The sequence below is a fragment of the Crocodylus siamensis genome, chromosome 10 (assembly GCF_052110815.1).
Source record: "Crocodylus siamensis isolate JL-2025a chromosome 10, ASM5211081v1, whole genome shotgun sequence".
Lineage (NCBI taxonomy): Eukaryota > Metazoa > Chordata > Crocodylia > Crocodylidae > Crocodylus > Crocodylus siamensis.
The window spans coordinates 4,041,725-4,068,151 of NC_143404.1; the positions used below are offsets into that span (position 1 = coordinate 4,041,725).

Below are 26,427 nucleotides of genomic sequence, written 5' to 3' on the forward strand. Positions count from 1 at the left end.
CCTGGGGTAAAATGTCACTTGGAAATGGAGTTCCAGCATTACAGTAGCGACTGCATAATTCTAGAGATAAGCAGTGGATTGTGTCTTATCAGGATGGTTTTTTAAAGGATTTGAGGTGTAATTTCCCGGAATAAAAGGCAACAACAGCTCTTTGTGCTTGATGTTACAGCTGCATTAATGATAAGGAATTAGATTTATATAAATCTATGATTCATCAGAACCAGTGGGTGTGATGTTCTTATCCAGTCTTTAAAAACATTAACCAATCCCTAACTAAAAATGATTTTTAAAAAGCTAGTTGTAACGAATGATTTATGTGCTCCACTGATAGAAATCCAGGTGTGATGGTAACAGTAGAAATACTTATGGGAGGACATCAAATAAATATTCCGAGGTCCCTTTCAGCCCTAATGTCTATGCAATCTATGAAATAGTGTACCTAAGAGCTGAGAGAAATCCAGGGTTTGATCCAAAGCCCCATGCAGCCAGTGGACAATCTTCCTCAGATCCCTGTTCTCCTATTTGATGGGCAAATTGAGGTTAGATGCAAATAGATGTACGCAGTGCCTGAAGGCTCAGTCTTACAAAAGCATATTTGACTTAGCTCTCGCTCACCCTGTGTCAGCAAAGTGTTTAAGCACATGCTTAACTTTAAGCATGGGAGCAGTCCCATTGACTTCAAGGGAGCAATTCACAGCATTGTCAAGTTCGGCCCAGAACATGGCTTTTTCTATAAAGCAGTTGCAGACATTTTAAAATATCTCTGCGTGTCTTTGTGTCGAAGCCAATGCAAGTATTTATACAGCCAGTTAAAAATACTCTAAAGCCCCAAATTATCTCTCTCCATTATTTTTTATGGTGGGATTTTCAAAAACACCTCGTCAGCTTAGGATCCTAAGTCCCAGTGAAAATCATTTAGCAGCTGTACAAAACAGAGACCTCTACCTCTGCCCTGATGAGCTTAAAGCTAAGAAGTCTGCATGTCATTAGGCAGCATGCAATTAGAGTTCAGTAAGCTTCAAAACGATATAGTTAAGACTCTCCGGTAAGGAGAATAAACCCAAATGACAATCCAAGTGGTATGAATACCGAGGGGACAAATGAGCTACATTGCTCTGGTCTGACATACTAACAGCTCGGAGATGCATTGGTAATAAACAGTGGCCCTGAGAGGGACGATGGAGGAGGCAGGCTCCCTTGGTCTGTTATAGTGTGGATGGGATCATACTGTGCAAATGCACGTCCATTAGCAAGAGTCTAAACAGGCCAGAACAAATTCAAATGGTAGTTTTAAGGGGTGGGGGGTGCCGAAACATCAGCAGGAATCGTAGCAGCCGGGATCACAGTAGCAATAAGGTACCATCTCCCTCGAATCTGTCTGCTTTGCCTCTGCTTTTTCTTCTTAAGTTACATATAAACTCATGGTTTTCCTTAACCCGGGGCTGCCATGTTTTTCACTGCCCTACCTGCTTGGATCTCAGCTACTCTGTCCAGTCAGGGCCAGCAATTGTTCTACGTATTGCTGGTTTTCCTCGGTTCTAACCAGTTGAATTGGGGTGTTTCATGGGTGTAGACCACCGATTCTCAACCAGGTGCTGCAGCACCCCGAGGTGCCCCAAGAGCCTATCAAGGGTGCCACAGGGTGCCCTTCACGTTTGGCCATCTCACAGTTTTCACATTGATTCACAAGACAAACCCAGAGATTTCAACCAGGAATTCATGCCATGATCTTTCTTATTTACCCTGCCGCAACTGCGTTTGTGTTAAAACCATCGTGCCCTGCTGCAGTCTAAGTTCTCTGCGACAGAAGAATTGCTCTACTATATTTCTGTAGCCCAAAAAAAAAAAACCCAACTGAAAACTAGGAGGTGGCCTCGAATCTACAACGGTTGAGAACCACTGGTCTAGGTGAAATGCGAGCTGCAGCTGCAAGATGTTATGAAAACATGCACAGCGTTTTGTGCATCTCTGTCCAGGACAGCCTTAAGCAGCTTCTCAATGGACAATAACTTTCCAGGGAGGGTTAACTTATTTTCACCTGATGGGAGATCTTCTCTCCACACACACGTGTACTAACAGCAATTTACATTTCTATAGCAGCTTTCTTCTTGTAGGATGCCCAGCTAGTCTAAAAAATGTAAGCAGATTACACACACCACCACCGTGGCAGTGCAGGTACTTCTGGTGTGAAACCAGACAACCCCCCTGAAGTGCCCTGCACAGCAGCTCAGAACAGAATTGAGACTATTTAGCAAGCAGCCTCTTGTCCCCATGAATAAGGGATGAATGCAAAACTCCTCGCAGTTCTGATCCACAGCCCCATTCTTCCTTTCCTTTGGCCCACCAAGTAGCAGGCCCTAGTCCCCAGTACCTGTGGTCTCCCCCCGCCCATCTTTCTGTAGTACTTGATTTCCTCCCAAGCCTACCTCCAGACCTGGAGATCCTTAAACAACAAACGCATGCAAGAGTTGCATGCAGATTCCCCCAGCAGCCTGGCTTTGCAAAGTCACTCCCATACCCCACCACATCCACAGCTGTGACCAAGATGATATCTGGTCATCTACACCAATGAAGTGTTACCACATGGACTGCCATCAGCTGTGGCACATCAAACGTGTGCACATGCGTGAACTGGGGAAGACAGAGATGCCTTTGCACACCACACACACCAGACCCAGCACTCAGCTGCAAAACCCCCCACTTTCTGCAGCCAGCCAGAATTTCAGAGGCAGCACAAACAGAGAGAGGGGGAGATACGCAGAGGGAAAGAACATCTGAAAACAATCTTGGTTCTTTCTAATTGAATTATCTATAAATATTGATTGCGCTATTCATTTCAATATTTGATCTAATAAAAAAAAAAATCTCTGCTTGTGTTTTTCCCAAGTACTCGAGGCCCCTGTCTAAGGGACTATTTGCCAAGTATGCAGAGAGAGAGACTCCAGTTATCCTTCCTTCTAGCTCCTGCGGAGAAGACAAGAGGCAGCAGCAAGCATGAGAGCGCAGGATGAAAAATGAGCACAGGAGAGAGGGAGAAGGAGTGGGAGAAAACTAGAAGTGTGGAAAGGAAGACCACTGGGTGGTCCACGGGGCTCAGAAAGGCTTCAGAGAGCCTGCAGGCTATTTCTAAACTGTTTCCAGAGTGGGGCCAGGGACAGAGACAAGCCTTTCTATTCTCAGGCATCCACACCCCTGAAACAAGCAGCGTAGAGCTGTCAGGAGCACAGCCAAGAAGCCCTGACAGAGCCCAAATGCAGTGCTGGGGCATATACTCAGGGCCCCTCTGATGCATCTGCATCCAGGCACAAGTGGGCAGAGTCCACTGTAATAATAAGGGTGAACCCACCTTCCTTTCCCAACTCAGATCCAGGTACAAAGGCTAACTGCCCCACCACAAGCCTGGAGGCAGCATCTGGTAATTCCAGATATCTCAGAAGTCAGAGAACAAACCTTTGAAGAGTCCGCATGCAAAAAAAGCTATTGCACCAGCATGCCCCAAACTATGCTGCCTTCCCTACCTATCCCCTGGTATTAGCTATAAAGATAGAGGAGCACAGCCTCCTTCTCCACCCTGCATCGTGCCCTGTTCAGTGCTATTGACCCTTGGCATTTGCCCTGTCCATGTAGACCAACAATCCCTTGATGACCTTAGGTGCTGGCATGCAGAGAAACCAAGGTTGGTTCCCCAGGGAGGCACCATAGAAGCAGCAAACTCAAGACCATCATAAGTAGCTATGCTCTTGCTAATGCTCCCAAAGGTACCAGTGGCTTCCCTGACCAGCCTTTTTGAAAGTTTCTGCAACAGAGGGCATTTCATATTGGTGGGGGAGTAAAATTCAAGCAGATATCCCCTGCTACCCAGACCCTTCTATAGAGCAAGATCCTTTGAACATGCCACTTCAGTGGGGTGACATTTCTGCATGGATCTGGCAGCCATCCTAGAGGTGATCAGGAGCAAGCCCCAAGTACTGTAGCCAGTAATCATGATGGGAAAGGAAGAAAGAGCATGAGGTGGGGAGGTTTGCTCAACAGAGGCCCTGGCTACACGATACATATTTTGCAATTTACTGGTTAATCGTGCAGTAAATTTAGACTGGCCATACGTGCAAAGTAAGACCAGGCACAAGTGCAAAGTAATTATCATGTAATTAACTGGTTAATTGTGCCATAAATTTAGACCACCCACATATGCAAAGTAATTATCACACCATAAAAATGTTTATCTAGCTAGAAAGACAGCCAACCAGCTACACAGTTAGTGCTCAAAAACATGCGACAACTCCAGAGCTGGTTTCTACCCAGCTTTCATGTGAACACATGTCAGTGCCCAGATGCACGTCTGCCCGTATGCTTTTGGGGTGAGCAAGAAATGCTAGTTAGTAAATATACAGCCAATTACTTTGTCAGTATAGAACATCGTTTGCTTGACTGACCTGAAAGCAGGGCAGGCAGAGAGGTACATTCAACCTGTCACATGCCAGCTACTGCTGTACGGGTGCCGGATGCGGCACGGGCTTGAGGCCTACAAGCACAGCACAGACTGCCCTTTAAACTTCCCAGGACACGTTCATTCAGTTCAAAATGCCTGTGCAATTTAGGTCCTGTCCTGGCTGCGCTCCAGGATGCGAGGGAGCCGGCACAGTTGTTGTGGCTTGTGATTCAATTATAGGGTTCCCCACCCCTGCTTGTTCCTTCAAGGGCAACTGTGCACTAATTGGAATCCCCTGGAAAGGCATCGCTGCCTCTGCTGTATTAGAGGCAAGAGAGCACTTCCCTGCTACAAGCTCAGCCACGATTGGGATCACCAGGGAAAACCGCGGTCGATAGACGGGTCTCCTGCACAGCCGTTCGGAGGACACACCCGACCAAGCCTCTGGAGCGAGGGGTAGGAGCTCGGCTAATTGGGCATGCCTGCTGTCATGTCCAGACAACCACTAGGAAACACGCTCTCGGTCCTCCGGCTAATGGGCTCATGTGTTATTTATAACACACGGCACCACAACAAACACAGATTTTTAAAATATTTGCTCAGGGCTTGTTATACAGAGGCAGCTACAAGAGGAGCTAAAGCTACCAGCAGGAGACTAGGCGACACAAGGGGCTTGCGGTGGGCCAGGCAGCCTTGCTTCTCTGGACCGCTGGTTCAAATCCAGCCGAAGTCCGTAGCGATTAAGCATCCTTTCCCGTGGCTATCCGTTGGCTTGTATGAAATTAGTTCAGTCTACATCTCTGTCAACACTGAGATTTGGGAAGAATGGTTCTCTGCAGTACCCACTCTCCAGCAGACACGTCTCCAGTGTCACCAATTTGAGAAGGCAGAGACTCGCCGAGGCAGTCTGAGCACTCTGGAGTTCATGAAAGTGCCCAGCAAAATAATAGCTCATCCCTAGACTAAAATCCTGCCATTGCAGAGGTAGCCAGCTTGGGCTCAATGTGCCCTCTTTCTTTTATACGGCATGTCACTCACTTACTTAAAATGTATTATTATTCTTAATCAAGTCTGCATCCGAAAATATATTCCCATCGTTACATGCAAAGTCTTTAAAATAAAGCCTTATTACAATAATATAATTATGCCTGGTTACATCCTCTATAAAATATAGTATCTATTACAGTAATATACTATACTAATAACCCATGCTGATCTAATGTGGAGCGCTGGTGAAATCCATAGGACATTCCTGCTTTCGTCCCAGAAAGGCACGTCATGCATTCCCAATGATGTTGTGTTGCCAAAGTCTTCCTAACGTCCCCCAGATAATCCCTCGCCATTTCTCTATGGACTTGCCCAGCATCCACATCGCTTGAGGGCCTGTCCACTTCTGACTACCATGCATGATCCTAGTCGCACTCTTCCTCCACACCAGTTTGCTGCCAGCTGTTCAACGTGGTCCTCAGAATTAAAAAGGCACAATTAGCTCTCCGCTATCTGGAGAACAGGGCTAGTTCAGCTCCTCGGCTTTTGCTGCCAGCGGGGAGAAAGCTGATAGCTCCCTACACAAATACTCCACCAGCGCCGGACAGTTTGTGACGTTAGATTTAATTAACCGGACCGTTCCAGGCCCAACTGTGCCCAAGCAGAAAATTCAGCACTGAGGCCAAAGAGAATGAAGACAACAGAAATTAGGCAGGCTGGGACCCGGAGAAGAGACGTCTAAGACGGCTGAGGAAAGCTGCCTCGTTACGGGAATCCTCCCTCTGTTCTCGTCCTCGTCATCGGCACGCTGCCACCGACAGCAGGTGTCTCGCAAAGCCTGGCTAATCCATTTCAGGAGCCGTAGCTCCTCGGTCTCCCCACTTGAGTGGCCGTTCATCTTCCAATGACTTTCCCCTTCGGAGGCCTGCTGTTCTGCTGCACCTCCTACAGCTCAGCCCTGTGAGCTCGCATCAATCTCGCAAACGAGATGCTGGCTCGCTAGCCCGCTGAAGTGCTCCTTTGATGGTTTAGCAGCACATCCCAAGACAGACTCACCCAGCATTGCAGCAGCGCCAAGGAAAGGAACAAGATGCTCTCCTCTCCCGAGCCCACGTGCGTTAATGCAAGCCTCATGGTATATGCTGTCCCTGAAGCACTTTGTCTCATCTATTTGGATCAGAAACTCAGAGGTGATACCAGTCTGGCCAGGTCGAAGAGTCCCACCAAACTCTGCACGTTAAGGTGGATCTTGGGATTAGTGGTGTAAAACCGATATATAATGTTATGCCCTGCATTAAGATGGAAATTAAACTGAAGCAGAGCTGGGATTCACTGGGGGTAAGAAAACCAGGCTGGAGAGTACAGCAGTCAACTGTACTTAGTTTCATAGTTGTTAGGGGCTGGAAGGGGCCTTACAAGATCATTGGGTCCACCCCCCTGCACTAGGCAGGAAAGACTGGTGGGATCAGATAACCCCAATAAGATGAGCATTGAATCAGTTTGTGCCCATTATTTTTTCTCCTCCCCTAGGGGCCTTGGTGCATAGATACTCCCCCAAACCCTGATGTATGCCCCTGACATACTTATAGTACACCTGCACTTCACATCTTTTGCTCCTCAACAGCATTAGACCTCTCTTCTGGACCTGCCTCCCCCCAGCATGGTGGAAGCAGGAGTTGTGAAGCCCCACGTCAGGCTCCCTCCTAGGGAGCGATTCCCCAGTGCCAAGCAGCCCCATCCCCGTGGCTTGGATAGGATTCAAAGCACAAAAGACGGGCAACCAGACTGTTGGGTACTCGCCTGATATGACTCTCCAAAGCACAGTTTATTCAGAGCTCCCCCAGACAGAGCTGCTGCTGGCATTAGCGCTGGTTGGCAGGGGCGACTGCGTGGGATCACACATCACCTGCCCAGCTGTGCTTTTGCTGATCTACTGGGAAAACTATTAGCAGCCTGCTGGTTACAGAGCAATATTTAGTAGCCAACTGTAAGTGGAAGAGTCTACATCCCTTAATCACTTGCATATTGTATGTAGCCTACACACAGGACCAGGGGGGTGGGTTTCTAAAGAGCCTGTCCCCCTACTCAGAACATCGATGGCAGTTCTGATGTGTCCAGAGATGCACACAAGATATTTGCTGGGAGGGGAATGAAGACTTCACAGAGCAGGGAAGCAATTTATGTGGCTTTCTCTTCCCTGCATGCCGTGGGCCAGAACCTCAGGTGAGATTGCTGATGCTATGCCAGTGTAGACCAGCTCCCCATAGCACTCCTCGGCATTTCCATGTCTGTTATTGCAGTTCACGCGTGCACAGTTTCCTCATTTAGCAACCCCTGCCTGGACTCACCCGACTCCTTCAGAGGTATCGAACTGCATGCAAAGTTGCACAGCTTTGTTGGCTCTCCCGGCAGCTGAGTGCCAAGATCTGCTTGCTCGGTCAGGGCATGTGTTGTAACCTAAACTCTCGACTTGACCCTCTTTGCCACAATTCACTATCAGCAGTTACTGTGCAGAAGACTGTTCTGTCCATCCTTCCTCATTTTGCCCAATTTACACTCCACCCTTGCACTGAAACAAAACAATTTCTTTACCCAGATCATAAAACATATTAATCCATCATGCATACTTTAAATCATGCAAATTTTCCTGTTTCAACTTGTTTTTAACAATAAGACCATTCCTGGTAATTAAAGCAAGGGGGTGATATGAAGCAAGAGGTTCTCTTTATAACTCATCATTTGTCCTTAAATCATGTAAATCCTGCAGAGATGCCTTAGCCGGAGAGACTGGAGTCTTTCAAAGAACCCGGAAGCAGATGCCCAAATACTACTGCAAGTCAAAGTACCCAATTCCCTTTAACTCCTTTTGATGTTCCCAGCTGTGCATTGCCCATTTATACGTACACGCCTTCACAAGGCTGCTGTTTGAATTGATTCAAATTTGCAAAGCATTCCCTACACCCATGGTCAGCTGCAAAGACAAGGAGAGCTAGGCAGGTCCTTGACTTAATTAATTATTGATGAATATCATTATTAGATTAAGAAAGCTATTAGTAGATCTCATGCACAAAAACAACTTGCGAGGAGCAGTTGACATGGTGCAGGAGATGCTTTGGAGTGTGAGCTGAGGCCATACAACTTGGTTCAGTTGTGACACGACACAGAAGGATTTGAGTCTGGCTGATGTCTTATTTCATTTGCAGTAGAATAAAGCCTCCATCTGCAGACACGCACACAAGCCAGGCAGCTGAACCAGCATTCAGCTTTACAACACATTCAGGTTCTCAGCTCTGTCATCTCACTTTTGAACGTAAATTCCACTGGAAGTCTAGATGCTTAATTTTCTTTTTGTGCTTAAAAAAGCCTATTAGATCTTCATTGGCCCTCCTCCCTTCCTCCAACATTCTCCCCATAGCCCACAGTTAATGAGAAGAAATCACTATATTGCACCTCTCTGCTGAAATGGCAGGATTCTTTGGTTACCAACTCATTTGCTGTTTAATTGAAATCTTTTCTCCAAACTCATTTCCATACCACTGCTCTTTCTGAATGCAGAATTACAGCCCCGTATTGATCATCCTTCCCCCCGCCCCCATCCTCAATTGAGTTTACAAGCATACACACTGGTTTTTAAGCAACCCATCCTGCTGCCCTGGTCCAATCTGAAACCTACTGGCGTGGCTTGAGGCAATTTGCTAGATAAAGGGATCAAAAAAATGTAGTCTGAAATGTATGAAATCTAGACCCGCACCTACCATATAAGGTGCGTGCGTGGGTGGATATATAGATTAGTTCAGACAAGGTTTAGATGAGGAGTGGATTAAAGGCATTGGCTGTGAAGGAGCAGAGTTGGTAAAGCAAAATCCTAATGCATATTTCAGCTCATGTCTGGTCATAATTCTCTCCCCCCTGGCAAGAACAACATCTTTGCTGCCAATATGAAACAAAGCAAATTTAAGGATGGTGGGGTTTTGGTGGCGGGGGGGGAAACTGTACTCAGTACAGCCACTGACATTTTCAGAAAATTATTCTGCTGATCCTTTTCTTGAGATCAAACTGCATTTGTGATAGTTATGGGATTGAAAACTCGAGCTCTGTAGTTAAATTATTTGCCAGCCAGCGAGAAGGACTGGTGTAATGCCATGGCTCTTTATATACATGCCATGTCCTTGTCCATGACTGACTGCTGGCCATTTGGCATGCAGGTCATGTTGTTACAGGGGCTAGGAAACTTCCAGTTCATCTGAGTAATGACAGGAAATGAACCCTGCACTCAGCCAATTTAGGCACATTGGGTGCTGGGGATCGGAAGTGGTACCCACGCTTGGTTTGGGCTATCACGTTTGGGCTACCAGCAGGCATGTGCATTATCTGTGCATCCCTGGGTCTCTGAGCCTCTGAGGATGTGTGGTTGAAGCCCGGCAGTTATGCGAGTTGCTTCCATAGCCGGAGCTGTAGAGGTGAATACTTCCAGCTTTGGAGGCTGCAAGTTCAATGCCAGCACAGTAGTCAGGATGACAGATGCAAGGCAACCATGGAGCATATGGTGATGTGCAATTACAGTGAAGGAATAGAGGTCTTTGTGACCTCATCTTCTAAGTGCTATGCCAAAAGCCTATCAAATAGGAGATTCAAAGCCAATTTGGTAGAGATTTGCAATTCCTTTTGGCCAGAGAGGAAAAAAATTGCCCCTGTTCTATGAATAATCATTATCCCCATCCCTTCCCTACTACTGGAATATGGGTGAGAGACAGACATGTGTTAGAGACCACTCTCCTCAAGGCCTTCTCCCAAAGCAAACCAAGGTCTATCCACCACATCTCCGTGGCATTTCCAGAGAGGATTGACCTGCCTGTTTATCCCGTTATATAGATATGTTTCTCTGCACCTCAACTTGCTTCTGACACAAGACACAGCCCTTCTCGCTTCCCAAGACTGTGGAACAGCAGTAACAGGCTAGGCGCTGTTTAATCTTTAGGGACAAACATCGCACATAAACTGGTTTAAGTGATCAGAAACCGGCTTAACCTGCAACAGAAGAGACATTCAGTGCATATAAACCAGCTTCAAACTGGCCAAAACTGGTTTGAGATAAACCTGGTTGAATGCAGGATCAGACTTAACTGATTGAGTTCAAACTGGTTTATGCACTGTCTGTCCCAGACCTAGAGGTGAAGGGGGATCTTGAAGATCTACCTAATGCACAGGCGTTTTGCTAGGCCTTGCTCATAAGGGTGAATTGCACCGCTTACGACCTGGTGACTTGGTTTACTTCATGCTAATGGGGATTTAAGCCCGTGAAAGATGTTGGTTCCTGCTTTCCCCACACTCAAGCTCCTCTCTCATGAAGAGGATCGTTCCAGAGAGAGATGCTGCAGGCTTCCCAGCCCTTGCCAGCCAGAGGAAAAGGCCATGTCACCATCTTGAACTCAAGGTCCCTGCATTGCAGATACAGTTATCTGCAACGGCCAGGAAGAAAACATAATCCCTTTCCCCTACAGTCTAAAAATTCTGAGTGCATCGCTGAGCCATGTGACACCCACTAAAACTGGCAAACATCATACAGCTCGAATCCCATCTGCCCCTTTGACGACGAGAACGTCAGAGCCCCGTACATGCCCCTGTACTATTTGCCAAGTAGTTACATGGTAATTGGTGCCCCGTAATAAAACAAAGCTAATCTCCAGGTGTATTTTTCAGCAGGAGTTCATATTTCTGATTTAGGCAGACGCCAGGGATCTGTACCAAAATTAGCAAAAGGATTTTCTTTTGTTTGTGATCTCCTGGTACTTGGGCAGCAGCTGGGATTCTGCATTCAGAGATGTTTGGGCTGGGCAAACAAATTACCAGCAACTAGCCTCATTAAAAAAAGCTGCAGAGGTAGCTCTCCAATCTTACAGTGGGGCTCATACACTGACTTCTTCGTTTATAGATCCCGGGCACTCTCCGATCTGTGAGATGGAGCAGGGTGTCTACAAGGTCAAAGCTGGCCAAAGTTCGCCCTATGTAACCTCCTCCTCCTTTTTTCTATCATGCAGCTTGGCAGCTTCCAAAGAAGCCGAAGCAGCCGCCCGCTCTGCTCCCAAACCCATGTCCCCTTCGGACTTCCTGGATAAGCTGATGGGGAGAACTTCAGGCTACGATGCCAGAATCAGACCCAACTTCAAAGGTAAGCAAAACCCTGCCCATGTGGGTTTGGTTATTGGGCAACGATTGCAATTACCGCTCCCCGGAGGTCTGCCTGGATGCAAACGAAATATGCCTGCTTTATATTTATAAAACGCCTTCCTACCTGTGGGATCCCACAAGTCTTGCGCTCCCTTCTTATGCAGAAATGTATAACTGTGTATAGAGTCCACTTGCCGATTACTCGAGGGCAGCTGCCTTAAAGGGTGCAACCCAGTGGCTTTTTAGCAGTATACGCAGAACCAGACCCAGTCACTGGTAGGAAGCAAGGATGAAAATTGCATCAAATACACTGCAAAGGGGGCTGGGGTGGGCACACTGTAGCTGCCCAGCAGCAAGGGTTTGCAACAAACCTGTTCTTTCCCCATTGCCTATTGAGAGGAAACCCAGGTAGACCTGGGCTAGATGGAGCAGGGTTTTGAACTGGAAAAGGGATCTCTGTAAGGCTATGAAGCACGGTTCTGAATAATATATTTGGATTATACCTGGTTATTTCACATCCATGCATTCATTAGGAGGAGTTAAACCACTCACCCAAAAATAAATATGAAATGAAGCCTTTAGCACATGTTATTGCACGTACATTCCAGCTGCCACACACTACAGGAAAATGACTTAAGGAATGGTTTGTTTTCCATAGTTTAAAAAAGAGTCACATGCATTAAAAACCATGCTGATGAGAAGACACAGCATGAAGGGAAGGCAGGAAGAATGGGTACGATTTCATCTAGGAAAGAGAAGACCGAACAGAGACTAGCAAGCAGTCTTCAAATACAAATAAGGTTGTTATGAAGAGGCTAGCAATCAATTACTGCCTGCATCCACAGGGGACAGGCCAAGTAGCAATGGGCTTAAATTACTATGTGAGAGATTTAGGTGGGATATTAGGAAGAGATTTCCAATGATGAGGGTGGCTAAGCCCTGGAACGGATTATGCGTAGGGGTTGTAGGATCTCTGGCCCAGAGGTGTTTAAGTGAATGTTGGACAGACATTTAGACTAGCCGAGCCCTCGCGATCCCTCCCAGCCTTGTTTTTCTAGCCTTTCATATGCCTCCTTCACCGTGAAATGAAGACACAAATGAAGTGAACAAGAATCAGGAAGAGCCATAAACTTTCCCATACATTGGTGTGTTGCGGCTCGATCTCCAGAGCCCGATGGAGTCAAGTATGACCGTTACATTCACTGGGAAACTCCCTTTCCAATGGGACAAAGTCCCACCTCTAGCTCTGCAGACACCTGAGGTTACAGAGTTCAAGTCATGATTTTTGACTTTATTATATAGAGAATATAGTCATGCATTCTCTATATAATAAAGAATAGTCATATATAGAGAATGTATGACTATAGACTATATGACTATTCTTTATTATATAATGTATGACTATAGACTATAATAAAGAACAGTCATATATAGTCATACATTCTCTATATAATAATGTATGACTATAGACTATAATAAAGAACAGTCATATATAGTCATACATTCTCTATATAATAAAGAATAGTCATATAGTCTTTAGTCATACATTTGAATAGTCATATAGTCTATAGTCGTACATTCTCTATATAATAAAGTTTTTATATAGAGAAAAGCCAGCCATGATGCAAGACGAATCTACCGGCCCTGGCTCTCAAGTCAGGGGGCCTGTCTATTTGGAAGGGGTAATGCAGCCTCCAATGAGAAAAAGAATGTAGTAGCAGGAAATTTAAGGTAACCATTGCAAAGAATTAGGAAAAGGAGGATAACTCCCAGAGCTGCCTGCCTGTCCCAAAGGCACCGGACAGCACGAATGCACGCAAGTTCTCACGAATGGGTCTCTGAAATGTCCAGCTGCTCTACGGGGTCAGTAGCCAAGTTGCCCCTCAAGAGATGAAGCCAGCCCCTTCTTTCCAACACGCTCACCATGGACGGACACGTTCAGGGTGGAATCAGATGGAGGAGTGCCACCGATTGCCCATGACAAGTGCTGTTGCTTGGAGCTGGTACATACAGCACAGGAGGGTTGGGATACAGTGCTGAAGGCAATACCCTGGAGGCAGTGAAGCGGTGTTTGATTTAAGATCACATCTTCCCGCACAGCGGATTTGTTCCTTTCATTCACGCTTCCTTTCAAGCTCCGCTCTTGCTCCCCGCCTGACATCAGAGGCATCATTGCTGTGCAAATGGATTGTGATGGCCCAGAGCATGGCGACTTCGGGTCGGGAAGGAGAGCTGGGCTGGCTCTCATGGAAATCAAAGCCCTTCACGCTGCTCTGGCAGTCTGACTGTGAAGCCTGCCCTGCGCCTGCGCTGCCTTTGAAGAGAACCAGCTCATAAGTGCCATCTAGAAAAGGTATCTTCCATGTTACATGGGTGTAAGTTGTAGCCCTGTGGGTCTAAGGACACAGGCAGAAAAGGTTCTTTGGGTAAATCTGATATTTTTTCTTAGACCAATTCAAATTTGCAAAACATTTGCAACTCAAATTTGACTTGGTCTAATAAAAGATATCAGATTTACCCAAAGAACCTTGTCCACCTAAAAAAGAAAAAAAAAAATCTTGCTTTCAAGCAACACTCTTCCCATCTAGCATCGTGGCTCTAGCAAGCCTTCATCCATCACTCCTCTGAGCAGCCACACAGGCTTGGGCCCTCCAGATGCCAGCTGTGCTAAATGCTCACATCTGGCCACAGCTGCTGCTGCACCCCGGAGGCCCTTTTGTAATGTGACCTGACAAGTTGCAAATGGCACAGCGTTTTTTATCCGCATCCTGCAGTGAGAGAAAGCCAACTCTGGTATCACAAAATACCTGCTCCCAACTGGCTGGCTGCTGTGCTGAAACCCATGGAGGCTTCCCTCACACGGGCCTCATCCTAAGCAATGCTGGCACTCAGCGCTTCTGCTGCTATTCAGAGACGTTGCAGTTTCTCGAGGGCAGGACCCGTCATCTCCTGGCATGCTGCAGACTCTTCACCTGGCCTCCACCTGTCCCTACTAATAACAAAAGCATTCAGAAGCGTTTCCCAATCACTGGCTACCCAAAGTTGGCTCTTCGGATGAGTCAGGCACTAAGAATAACTCAAACAAGGTGTTTCTCAAGCCAGGGACCAAAGGAAAAAACTACCGGATAGATGGACCCTGCTCATCTAGAAGGCAAGAACTGGGAACTGGAGGAAGGAAGGAAGGAAAGAGCCATCCAAACGACCCACTGGTCCCCTTGCACTCCTTTGCCGATACCAAAGCTCATCAAGTCCAGTGGTCATTAAGGACCCACCGAAGCCTTGGGCACCCACTCACTGGGTGCAGGGCTTAGGCCTTCATGGTGCATCCCCACGTGTAGGTGCGCAAAGCTGCGCAGGTCGCATTTCATACCCGCTCCGCATCGGGGCAACCGACTACATTGAGCAGGTCAATGGCGAGTCAACCCCTAAGCAATGGCATTCGTTAGATGTCTGTTCTTCTAATGCACTCTTCCAATGCAGGCCATTTTTCATTTTCGAAGCCTCTTTTGGCCCATTCTTTGTCCTGGACTGCTTCTCAAGATAAACCAGGCCCTGCAATCTCACCCGGTGTTGCCTGCTGTTGTTAGCTCCTAATTTCTGTGCCTTGTTTTGTTTCTTACCTTCATCTTTCCCTCCCCCATCCCCCAGGAATAATTCGGCTATGATAATGCAAAACTCTTAGGAGCAATTCATCATTGCAACAGCTCCTGCAGTCCATTGGCAGGCAGTAGGCTCTGTCCCTGGTTTTCCCAACATTAAGAGAATCCTCCCAGAAACCAATAAAAAAAAGGGAAGGCACGCAGGGTTAAAAAATGCACCATTGCAATTGCTTGTCGCCATTGTGTGCGTGCACACACGAGAAATTAAACTTTAATATTTAATGAAATATATACACTATCCTTCTGCTGAAGGCAGCTGGATTGTAATTTTATTCGAGATAATTTAATTTCAGATTTATTTCAATGAACTCCACCTTCCCCGTGGGGGCAGTTCACTGGCTGGCTCTCCCACACATAAATCAGGATCCAATTTATATGGAAGTCACAGACGCAGCTTTGCAGAGCTTGGGGTTGTAGCTCTCCAAGCACGTCATTTAAATTAACTGGCAGTAACTCATCAAGGCACTTTAATGGGTTAGATCTAAATGAAAAAGTAGAGCAAGACTGTGCTGGATCAATGTGGGGGGCTGAGATTAGAAAAGGGAGGGACATTTATGGGACAGCCATCTTCTTGAGAACAAGAAGCATCCTCGGTGTTTGGGTAGGATTTAGCAAGTGAAATTAGCCCTTGGGAAGGCAAGAGTGTGAACGTGCTGGGAGAGGCGCTATAGGCTTCCCTCCCCACTACACCCATGCTTTGATACTGAATTGCAGTATCTTCCCCTGGTAGGAGACAACCCGATCCCTGTACAGCTGTGTTTCACTCCAGAGGTGGCTGCGTTAGTGTGGTCGGTACAGGGCATTTCTAGCTATCCAGATAAAGACTGGGCTTTTAGAGGAGCAGAGTGCTCACAGCGGCCACCGACTGCAAGCAGAGATGCAGGCATTTAGCACCTCGACAAAACAAGTCTGCTCTTGGCAAAATCCTGCTCGGGTCCACCAAGGAAATAGGACTGCAAATGTAGCAGGCACTAAGTCAATGAGCAGCTCTACCTGCAGTGACAAAACAGCTGCAATATTTCGCATACGCCGGGGTGCAGATGGCAGCTTCACTAGGTTATAACGCAGCATCCGTGCAATCAGCATGCATGCCCCTCTGGGCTGAAAGGCTACAGACACCTATTGATTATTTGCTAATGACATAACATAGCCTACTGCTTTACCAGCACGGTTCCTGGACCTGCCCTACTCACCTCCCCCAAACACACACGGCTTCCAGGTACTTGCCCCCAAACTGATTCAGAGAAGTCAGTCATTCTCTTCTCCACCCAAAAGACTCATCACAGAAGGAACCAGCAGGTGCCAACTGCATTTCTATCAATTAGAGTGGCCATAACACAAAAATACATCATTCCCCCTCCCCATCTGATATCCTAACCTATACCTATGTTTAATGAGCCTGGCTACTGAAACCTGTGGATCAACCAGTGTGAGAACGGATTTTCGCAGTAAAAAAATCCAGACAAGACCTGCTGCACGCAGCCCTTTCCCAGAGCGTGCCATTGCTAGCCAGCTGCAAAGTTACTCTCATCTTCTACTAGGTACAAGGCTTAAAAAGGAGGGAGACATGAAAAAGAAGAAAAAAAAAAACCCCACAAAACAGGCTTTGAATGTAACATTTGCAATCAAGAAATTCCATTAATTTCTACCGAGGAGGAAATGTACATTGATTACAGACCAGAAGAGTCTTGTTAAAAAAAAAAAAAAATCACTGGACCAAAAATGAGCAAGTATTTCATCTTTGTGCAGCTGCGAGATTGCAGATGTGGCCTCTGATGTCAAGTCCCTGAAGTATACCAAATCTAAGCCGTCGGGCAGCACGTGAAATACTAATGTACAGCTGAGAGGCGTAGAAACAAGATCATCTCTGACCACTAAACTCATCTTTAGATCCTCTTTTTTTTGGAAGAACGTCCCGGATGAGACTGTTCCAGAGACTGAAATTTTGAGCACCTAGAACGACAGATGTTCGGTGTCTGCGAATGAGTGTTTACTGAGCATCGGGAAGGAGAGGGAAGGAGAAGTAGTTCATGCTCCAAGGATCTTACAATCTAAATGAGGCAAACAATAGAGTGAAAGCACCCAAGAGCCCCAGGCGCCAGGCAGGAGGCCAAGCCGGGAGAGGCAGAGTGGGTTTGCACGAGTGCTCCTTTATCTGGATGGAGAAGGATTGGCTGGGCAGGAAAGCCAGCTCCAGGCTGACGGAGCTGAATGGAAGGGATGGGCATCATCATTCAGAAGGGAGCTTAGACACCAAGGCCTTGCAGCCGGGTGCAGACAACACCCACTCTTGGCAAACCCCCAACGCATGTATGCATGCATCCACATGCTTCCGGCAGCTCCTCACAGCTCCCCCCCCGGGAGCCGTGCTGCCAGGGTGCACTCTGGGAAGGTGCCAGCTGCTGGATGGGTGGTGGCAGCTGGACTAAAGCATGGGACAAGCTGCAGCCCGCTGCCGGACAGCAACAAAACCCTTTCTCCACTTCACAATGCTGGAACAACTCAGCTGGCAGAGGTGGGGGGGGCTCTGCTGCCTCGGACCTTAGGCGAGTCAGCAAAGCACCCTGTGCCTCAGTCTTCCCATCTGTCAAGTGGAGCCAGAAGCACCTCCTTTCTCCAACCTGCCGCATGCCTCAGCTATTTTGATGGGAAAGACCCCAGCCAAGATGAGCTTGGGTGCTTTTGTACTCAACCACAACCACACCAATTCCACACCCAGAGCTGAGGGATCCCCAGTCACTGGGTATACTGGAGACCAAAATCTAGACCAAGCTGTGGGATAGCCACTTCTTTCAATGCGTTGGAAAAATAGCAAGTCATTACTCTTTTTTTTTTTTAGCATGCAATAGGTTTATTCATTAACACATGGCTTTTTGAAACATATTCTGAACTTTTCTACTTGCGTTTGATTTGGGGTCTTTTCTGGAGAGCTTGGTTTTGGCACATTGCTTTAGTAAACTTATTATTTTGAATCAGGAAACGGGTGAATGGAATTTCTCTTGCTAAGACTGAGTTCTTCTAAACAGCTATAAATACGGGAATGACGCAGCGTGTTCAAAAACTACGATTAGGTTCTTGCTGGGTTCTTAATTATCTGCTTTTTGGGGTCAGAGTGTCAGACTATTGTTCACTGTCAGAGGTGCAAGAAACTTGCCCCCTTTTTTTTTTTTTAAAAAAAAAAAAAGGAAGCTGAAATTCTGACGTGGTCACAGGACTCCAGAAGATGGAGCTTAAGGGGGGGAACCCCTCCCAGATCTCACAAAATCCAAATGGCTGCATGTGGCTGAATATGGATCTATGCTTCAGTCACTGGTGGGACCATCGTTAGTGCAGAGGTGGCCAAGCGGTCTAGACACGGCAACCAGCCGCTCTGCGTAGGCAGATTTACTCTGATGAGAAGCTAAGCAAATCATCCAGCCCAGAGCTCCTGGAGGCTGCAGCCAGCGATGCTGAGGGATCTCCGCACTAGGCTGCAGTCACAGGAGCTGGCTGCAGAAATGACTGCAGTATGGACAAGGGAGGCCAGCTGAAGGGTCCAGACAGCTCAGGGGATGCAGAACGAGAGGAGAAAGGAACGTTCCCTCCAAAGACTTGCAAGAGGCAGGAGTAAACTCAAGGCATCCAGAGACAGAGGGGGAAGCCCTCAGCGGGTCCTTTTCTGGCTGCAGCAAGCCCTGCTGAAGGGTCCAGACAGCCCTGCTCAGTCCCCACCCCAGCCCTGAGCTCTTCCCTACGTGCTGTTTCTCTGCTGGAGCAGTCAAGGTGAAAAGGCTCCCCCTTCCCCTCACCCCCACGTACGTGCTGCGTCAGCCCTCACTTGGCCCCGGCTCCGTTGTCCCCGTTGAGTTGCGCAGCCCCACTTGAGCCGTGCACAAAGCCCTGCTCGTGCGGAGGGGGTTTGCTGACTCAGATAATCCCCATAATCCGCCAAAGGTAAAACGGTCAGGTAATAACAGGCACGAAACAAAGGGGAGAGGGAACAAAGCGCTGGGCGGCCTGTTTCTGATGACTCCAATATAGCGGCAGAGTCGGGATTCCAGCTCTAATCCTCTCCTCCTGGTCCAACAGGCCCTCCCGCTGTGCCCAGAGCGGCTGGCCTCTGCCTCCGTTTAAAGGGGCAAACTGAGCTTTCCGGCCTAGCAGGGCTGTCACGAAAAGGCTGCAAGAGCAAGCAGAGGCTCAGCTGGTGGAAACGGATGGCGCGATGCCAGTCTCCATCAGCGGAGGGGCTGACTTTACCCCATTAAAGAGCTTGTATTGAGAGTCAGGCATGGCCCCAGAATGTGATTTCAAACTAGAGAGGTAACAAACTGCCGCCCACTTTATCCCTCCAAGTCCAGGCAATGACTAGGACTTCTCCTGGGAGTGAAGGCAACAGGTAAAAGGAAGTCTACAGGTCCTGAACCCTGTGCTTACCCCTTACTCAGGCTTTATTTTCCATCACCTGGTGCTGAGCTGCAGGCCCTGGCACCTTCCCAAGTCCATCCCTGCGCAGCCTCAAGCCAATCAGCACCAGAGTCCCATTTGCACGCACCACTGGTGCACGGCTGCACCACGGCACGCACCACTGGTGCATGGCTGCACCAACATGGGTTTGCCACCAGCACAACATGAAGGGCCACAAACCATGAACCCTCTCACAACGCCGTGTGACCACCCGGGTTTCTCCTTCAGTCTCCAGCCCCTTCCACCCATGCAGACTGCCACCCACCCTGAGGCTTGCAAGATACAGTCAGCTTCCCACACATGTGTAAGACTAGCAGATGCGTGCTCTGGAACATGGATGAGAAGCACATGTCAGATCCAGATCCTGTAGCAAGTGCCAAAGAAGCTGTAAAGCCTCCCTGGTTGCAATGAGTTAAGGAAGGAGACTCCCTCAGGGAATGTCTATGGCTCAATATTAGAGTCTTACCAGTTAAAACCAGCCTCCTGTCATCCTCAGGGAGCAGTTTCCTGAAGACTGACTGAGCACAGGCCTCAGGATCTGACCTCCTAGAATACAGTCAAGTGCCGAACACGATCGTGGGGACATACGCAGATCCCTTGGAGATGGTCAGACATCCATGGGAAAGAGGAGGGGTTGTGGCCTGCATAGTCCAGTCAACCACCATGCCAACAGCAGCTAGTTCTTAAACAGAAGTGCTCAATGAAGCGCTTTCCTAGAAAGGGCAGTATCATTACCCATTGCGCAGATGGGGAAACTGAGGCACAGGGTGGAAGAATGATGTGCTTATGGTCACCCAGATGGGAAGCGGCAAAGCCAGGGATAAATCCTGTGAGGCCACAAGTTCCCACAGCAAGGCTGAGTGACCTCTCTCTAGAGCCACGTTACTGATACAGTCTTATTTTGTCGTGCAGGCCCCCCAGTAAACGTCAGCTGCAACATTTTCATCAACAGCTTTGGTTCGATTGCCGAAACCACGATGGTAAGTAAATGCAGCATTCCTGGCTTTTATTATGCTAACGTAGACTGTTGCTCTCTTTTCCTGGGGTAGACCTCAGGTGGGAATAAATTAATAGCTCCAATTTACAAACCTCGAGGCATTTCACTGTTCAAAGACTATGATCCTGCATGCGTCCGCACATAAAAATAGATTTCAGGAGCTGATGTTCTCAATTGTAGAATACACGGAATTGAGGGAAGATGTAAAATGTGCTCCATTTACCTCTTGCTTAAGATCTGACTAAGGCCCAAAGTTCAGAGATGCATCCAAACTTTCAAGGGCATTTAGAGGTGGGATTTTCAAATGAGCCCATTGTAGAGCAAAGGGATCAGAGTTAAGTACCGATCCAGTTTGCACCCTGAGGCTGGGGAAGGTCTTCAGATCTGGATTCTCTTTGGAGCCCGACTCTGCAGGGGGAAACTGAACAGTCACGTGATCAAAACCAACATACGCCAACACAGGCCATCTTCATCAGGAAATAAATGAACATTGCTAATAGCTGCATCTAATTTGTAAGGAGCTAGGAAAAGGAGATAATAGTTTTTAGATGGAGCAATGAAAGGTCAATTGTGATATAATCAGCAAAAAGCAACCCAAGGCTCTGTAGGTACAATGCCTTCCCGATGTGTTAATTAAAAGATCATCCAGAAACATCTGCAGAGGCTTCCTCAGCCCGCCAAAGGGTTTTTAAACCCGAAAGCTTGCTAAAAAAAATGGTTTGCCAACTGTTTAAGTTGGTCTAATAAAAGATACCAGATTCACCCAAAGAACCTCGTCCATCCAGAAATATGAGGTTCAATTGTTTTTGTAATGGTCTCTCTGGAAAGACGTGGGATGAAATGTGCGTAAATCCAACTCCAGTACTTTGTCCTATGCATTAAGAACAGGATTCGATAAATACTTCAGGAAATCAAGTCCTCAGCTGCATGGCAGGACAGAGCGAAGCCCAGAAACACCTGCCGCTGTATCGTGATGTTCCTAAACCCCTTGCATGTGTGCAGGTACAGCAGAATAAATGACAACTGCATTGAATTTTATCTTTGTTCATGAGCTGGAGTGTGGGACCCTTATGAACACATGGCCTCAACGCACAGCATCACTGGGTGCTGCGTGCAATCAGGAATTCATTAAATAGATCCTCCTCTGAAAAAGTATTAGACTGCACAGGAGATGGGGCTGGTCTATTGATCTCTCTGTGTGTTATAGAGAAAGATGATATTATATAGCTGGTCTATATTGCTTCCTAAGGCATATCATAAACCATACATTAAAATGCAAAGGCAGAAATCCCAAATGAACTGGGCTGACACAAACAAGCACATCTTAAGCTAGCCTAACAAGGAGAAACATGTGGCAGACTTCAGAAGCATATTGCAGGTATTAGCTATGTTTTGCCGGACGCATCATCTTGGATTCTCCCCTCCAAAAAAAGGATTCCCATTCCTGCTTGGAAAGAACTGTATTTTTTTCTGCGAGTGCCTCTGTGAGCAAAGGCAGCAGATGTCAATTCTGCTTCAACAAACACTGCGAGACAAGAGCACAGCTCTTGGGAGCAGCCACTGGGACTCACCAGTGCCCTGGCATTTTGGATCGAGTGCTGAAAAGCTGACCGCCTAGCAACTGTTTATAGCAATGTGACAGAAGAGCCAGACTGAATGAAGGAGAGACAACGTCAAGAGGTTGTAGCTTGGCTTTGTGGCCAATCGGAATGAAAAAATGAAAAAGAAATTCAAAATTCCCTGCAAAGAAAAAATTGGGGGTGGCAGGTTGGGGGGAAATGGTCGCAGCTCAGCTGAAACATTTTTGTTCCAGGGTCCACTTTTTATTTTTGGCATCATCATTTCAAAATGATTCCGGCTGAAACATCCTGTTGGAATATCTTCCCCTCTTATTCTCTTCCAAGATATTGTTCCAGCGAAAGCAAGCCCGCTTGGGGAAGCGTTTCAGATTTAACAGAACCTTACATTTCAATGGAAGATTGCTTCACCGAGGTTTCATAAACCAGCGGGATTCAAAACAACTACAAGAAACTTGCTCTCTCTAGAGCGAGTAGAAGAACTAGGCCTACAACTCAAGATGCACTACACATTTGCAAAGCAGCAGTGCAGAGTACGTGACTCTCATGTCTCCAGAGGCTGGTCATGTATAGGCTGGCATCAGCTATTGCTGGGGCTGATGACATTTTTCTATTTTAATGTAACAACATGTTAAACTTAAAAAAAAAAAAAGAATTTCCCAAGAAAATATTTCCTTTCAGTTCAATCCCAGTTTTCCGTGGGGATAAAAAAAGGGTACCAGACCAAGCAACTGCTCCCAGTTAGTGGATTTTGGGTGGAAAAGTAGAAGCACAAACTTTCAGCCTCGAAGGTCGTGGATTTAAATAGCAAAAACAGAATTAGTTAGGGTAACATCATCAAGTTTACTTCACTGGCCCAGTGAGAGGAAGTACATGGTTCAAGGGACGCTGCGACTCAAGTCTGGTCTTCAGATTACAGAAGGCCCCAGATTTGTACACTTCCGATGCTCCATTTCTACACCACATTGTACAAAGTAGTTCCCTAGCACCAGAATCATGGGTCTTTCCCATTGCTGCATGTATTTTTATTTGTATTTCTATACACAAATATACTTGCATTGGGACTCTTAGTTGATGTACAAGACATGGCTGTTGACTTATTGGCCCCACACCAGACTCTTTATAAGACCACCGATGAAGGAATGCTTCATAGCTTGGGGCTCCGTAGCATCAGGAAGAAAACACGAGCATGAGAAATAAAGAAGTTGGGAAACTTGAGTTCACATCCATTAAGGACAGGTGGTGAGGGGAGAAAAAGATGGGAGCAGTCCGAGGGAATCTATAGGAGCTCCCAAAAGCAAGCCAAGCAAAGAGTGAAGAACTGTGAGATCTAGAAGAAAGCAAAGAGGGAAAATTCACATGTGAAATGAGGTCCCATAGGTAGGGCCAGGGAAGAGCCAGTCCTTCAAGATCAGCAGATGCCAAGAGCTCTCACTGCTGCATGGGACCAAAAATGAAGGCAACACAGGCCTGGACCGGGCCCAGTATGTCCATAGGTGACTGAGATGAGCAGACAAGGCTCTTACGGCTTTATCCACCCTGTGTTTAATCCAGCCCAAAGATAAGAAAAGCAGCCGGTACCAGGAACGTATTGAGCTAAACAAGCACTTAAAGTCAGGAAACATTAGAGGGCACAAAGAGCAGGACAGATGGATGAATGAGTCTAGCTGGCCTCTTTCTGTCCTGAAATATTACTATGGTAATACATTCAACAGCAGGTGGGTTCCATATTTAACATAAATATGAGAGGCATCCTTTCCTGCAGCTGATTTTATTAGCAACTTGGGCAGTTCTCTTTTGGCTTGCACACAGAGGAACGGAAATAAAAAGTTTCAAATCTCGTACAAACTAAAAATAGCAGCTGAAATCCATGGGTGCCGGGTCTCTCTACGGAGGTGGAGCGGGTTTACCAGCAGGTAATAAATGAGAATTGAAAAGAAAGATCACGCGCTGACATTTTGGGATTCTAATTCTCAGCAGTGCTTTTTTGCATACGTATTTGTCAGCTGCTTAAAAGGCATTTCATACTGAATTCATCCCATTTGAAAAGGGCAAACCAAACGTGACCTTATAAACCAGCTGCAACACAGCCACACTCGCCGAACAAGCATCTAATAAGGACACGAGAAGCTGGAGGCTCTATCTGTCCAACTGTAAAATACTTGTTTGAAGCCATCTGTACATAAGCCATCCAATCGGGTAATGAATCCCGCCTGGAAATGGACTTCCAACAACCTGCTAAACCTCACGAGCTCCAATCCAGCAAGAATCAAACAGCTGATAAAACCTAGCAGGGAAAATATGGCTCTTGAGCCTGTCCTTCATCCAAAGCCGAGTCACATGAGGAACAGCAAGCACAATGGGGAAGGAAACTGAAAAAAAAAGTGTTTTCTCTCGGCTTCTTGGCATTTGCTGTTTCGAAGCCTGTAACATTTTCCAATTCACAAAAAAAAAAAAAAAGACATATCCCGAAATGGGACTTTAGATGCAAAGTGCACAAACAATATATAAAAAAAGGCAAAATGCAAGTATGCCTCTGGACGACACTTAAATTCTAATTTGGAAATAAAAAATAATATCAAGAAATTCTCATTTGGAACACGGTACTATTTCTGATTGGCTGGGGAAGGGAAATTCAAAGGGTTTAATTTGCCTTATATCCTACAGTGATATGCAAAGCACCCACATGCCAGTGGTCACCCAATTTCCATGAATATTTTGTCCAACTAGCGGTATGAGGTGTAGAGATATCTCTTCAAATAATACTCCGCATTTTTCCCCCCTGAAGTTTCAGTTAATTTTTCTCATCGGGAACATCTGTTCGGCTCTGTATGTATGCAGGGGGTTTCCCCCGGCAAGATATTACACCGTTCTGCAGCAGGAGTTTTACTAGAAGAATAATTCGCTAATGTAGCTTAAGGAACAAAGCAGCCCTCCCAGCCACATGTGAAACGGCGCCGAGGTCTTCCTGTGACCTCTCCAGCAGTGCTGAGACACTTTCCCCTTCCCTGTGCTTGCAAAACCACCCATGCTTGCACCTAGCTTTGGGCTCACCAGCTCCAACACTGCTCCCCACGGCTCCCTCACCCCTCAGTTGCAATAGGATGACTAATGCTCTGCAACCTGCAGTGGCATTCAGGCCCCATGTGGCCTCCATGCATTCCCCCTCTTCTGACGTGGTGAGAATATACCCCCGTTACCTGCACTGCTATGTGAAACCTCGATAGCTTGCAACGGAGGAAAAGGCCATCAGTGCTGGCCATAGGATGGGAGACCCCACAACATCACCCTAGGTCCAGGGATTGCAAGTCCTGAGAGTTTCCAGTTCCAGGAAGAGCAAGTGCCAGGGCAAGGCAGCCCCAGGTTCTCCTCTGGGTCCCAGCCAGGGACTCTGCATTTAGCAGCAGGAAGGGGCATTTTTTCCTCTCCCTCCCCCTTGCCCTGGGTTGTGTCCTACCTTCCCTGCAGGGGCAGTCTCAGTCCTTGCATAGCTTCTCTCAGCCTCTGTCTCCGAAGCCTCTCCCAACCCAGCCAGGGCTCTGCCTACCTGCTGCCTAACCTGCACTCACTCACAGCACCTGCTTCCTCCTGGAGGGCTTGCTCACAGCTGGGGAAGGTAATAAGGCCTTACATTAACCCTCTCCAGATCATCACCCTGCTGGGTGTAGCTACCCCATCACTGGGAAGTAGAGCAGAGCAAAGTTAAGCCTCTCCTCCCATTCTCCCAGCAAATGAGTGACAGACCTGGGTAAAACACTGGATTCATTACCCATAGCCTCCATTGCTTTCTTAGACCAAGACAGACAGTCAAGAATGCACCTGTAGCATTAAAGAAAAGCACCCTTCAGTCCCATGCACCATCCTCAAAACTGAAAACAAATCCTCTAGATTGTCTTCTTTCCAGGGAATAAACAGGGAATCAAATAAAGACTTGTTTCTGGTGAACCGAACAGTTTTAAGCTGGCTTGAGTGCAGTCTTCCTCCACACTGACCTCTCCTTTCCTCTTCCTCCCCTCAGAGAGATGTCAGCAGGGCTTTGTATGTTCTCCTCAGCCATTTCTTCTCTGGCTGCTTGGGCCTCCTGGACCCAGCAAAGACAGATCACATATGCCACTGTGCTATTCAGGCTTACAAGGGGGCAAACTTCAGACCCTTGTAGTTAAA

At 47.1% G+C, this 26,427-nt stretch overlaps 1 protein-coding gene across 2 annotated transcripts in view; it reads left to right on the forward strand.

Annotated features, from left to right (window-relative positions):
• GLRA1 (glycine receptor alpha 1) overlaps positions 1-26,427 on the forward strand; it is a 51,067-nt gene that overhangs the window by 8,472 nt on the left and 16,168 nt on the right. For both annotated transcript variants that reach the window (XM_090064650.1, XM_090064648.1), the window contains exons 2-3: positions 11,455-11,585; positions 20,602-20,669. In XM_090064650.1, coding sequence (XP_089920776.1) covers positions 11,455-11,585; positions 20,602-20,669 — 199 coding nt within the window. The remainder of the gene's footprint in view (positions 1-11,454; positions 11,586-20,601; positions 20,670-26,427) is intronic.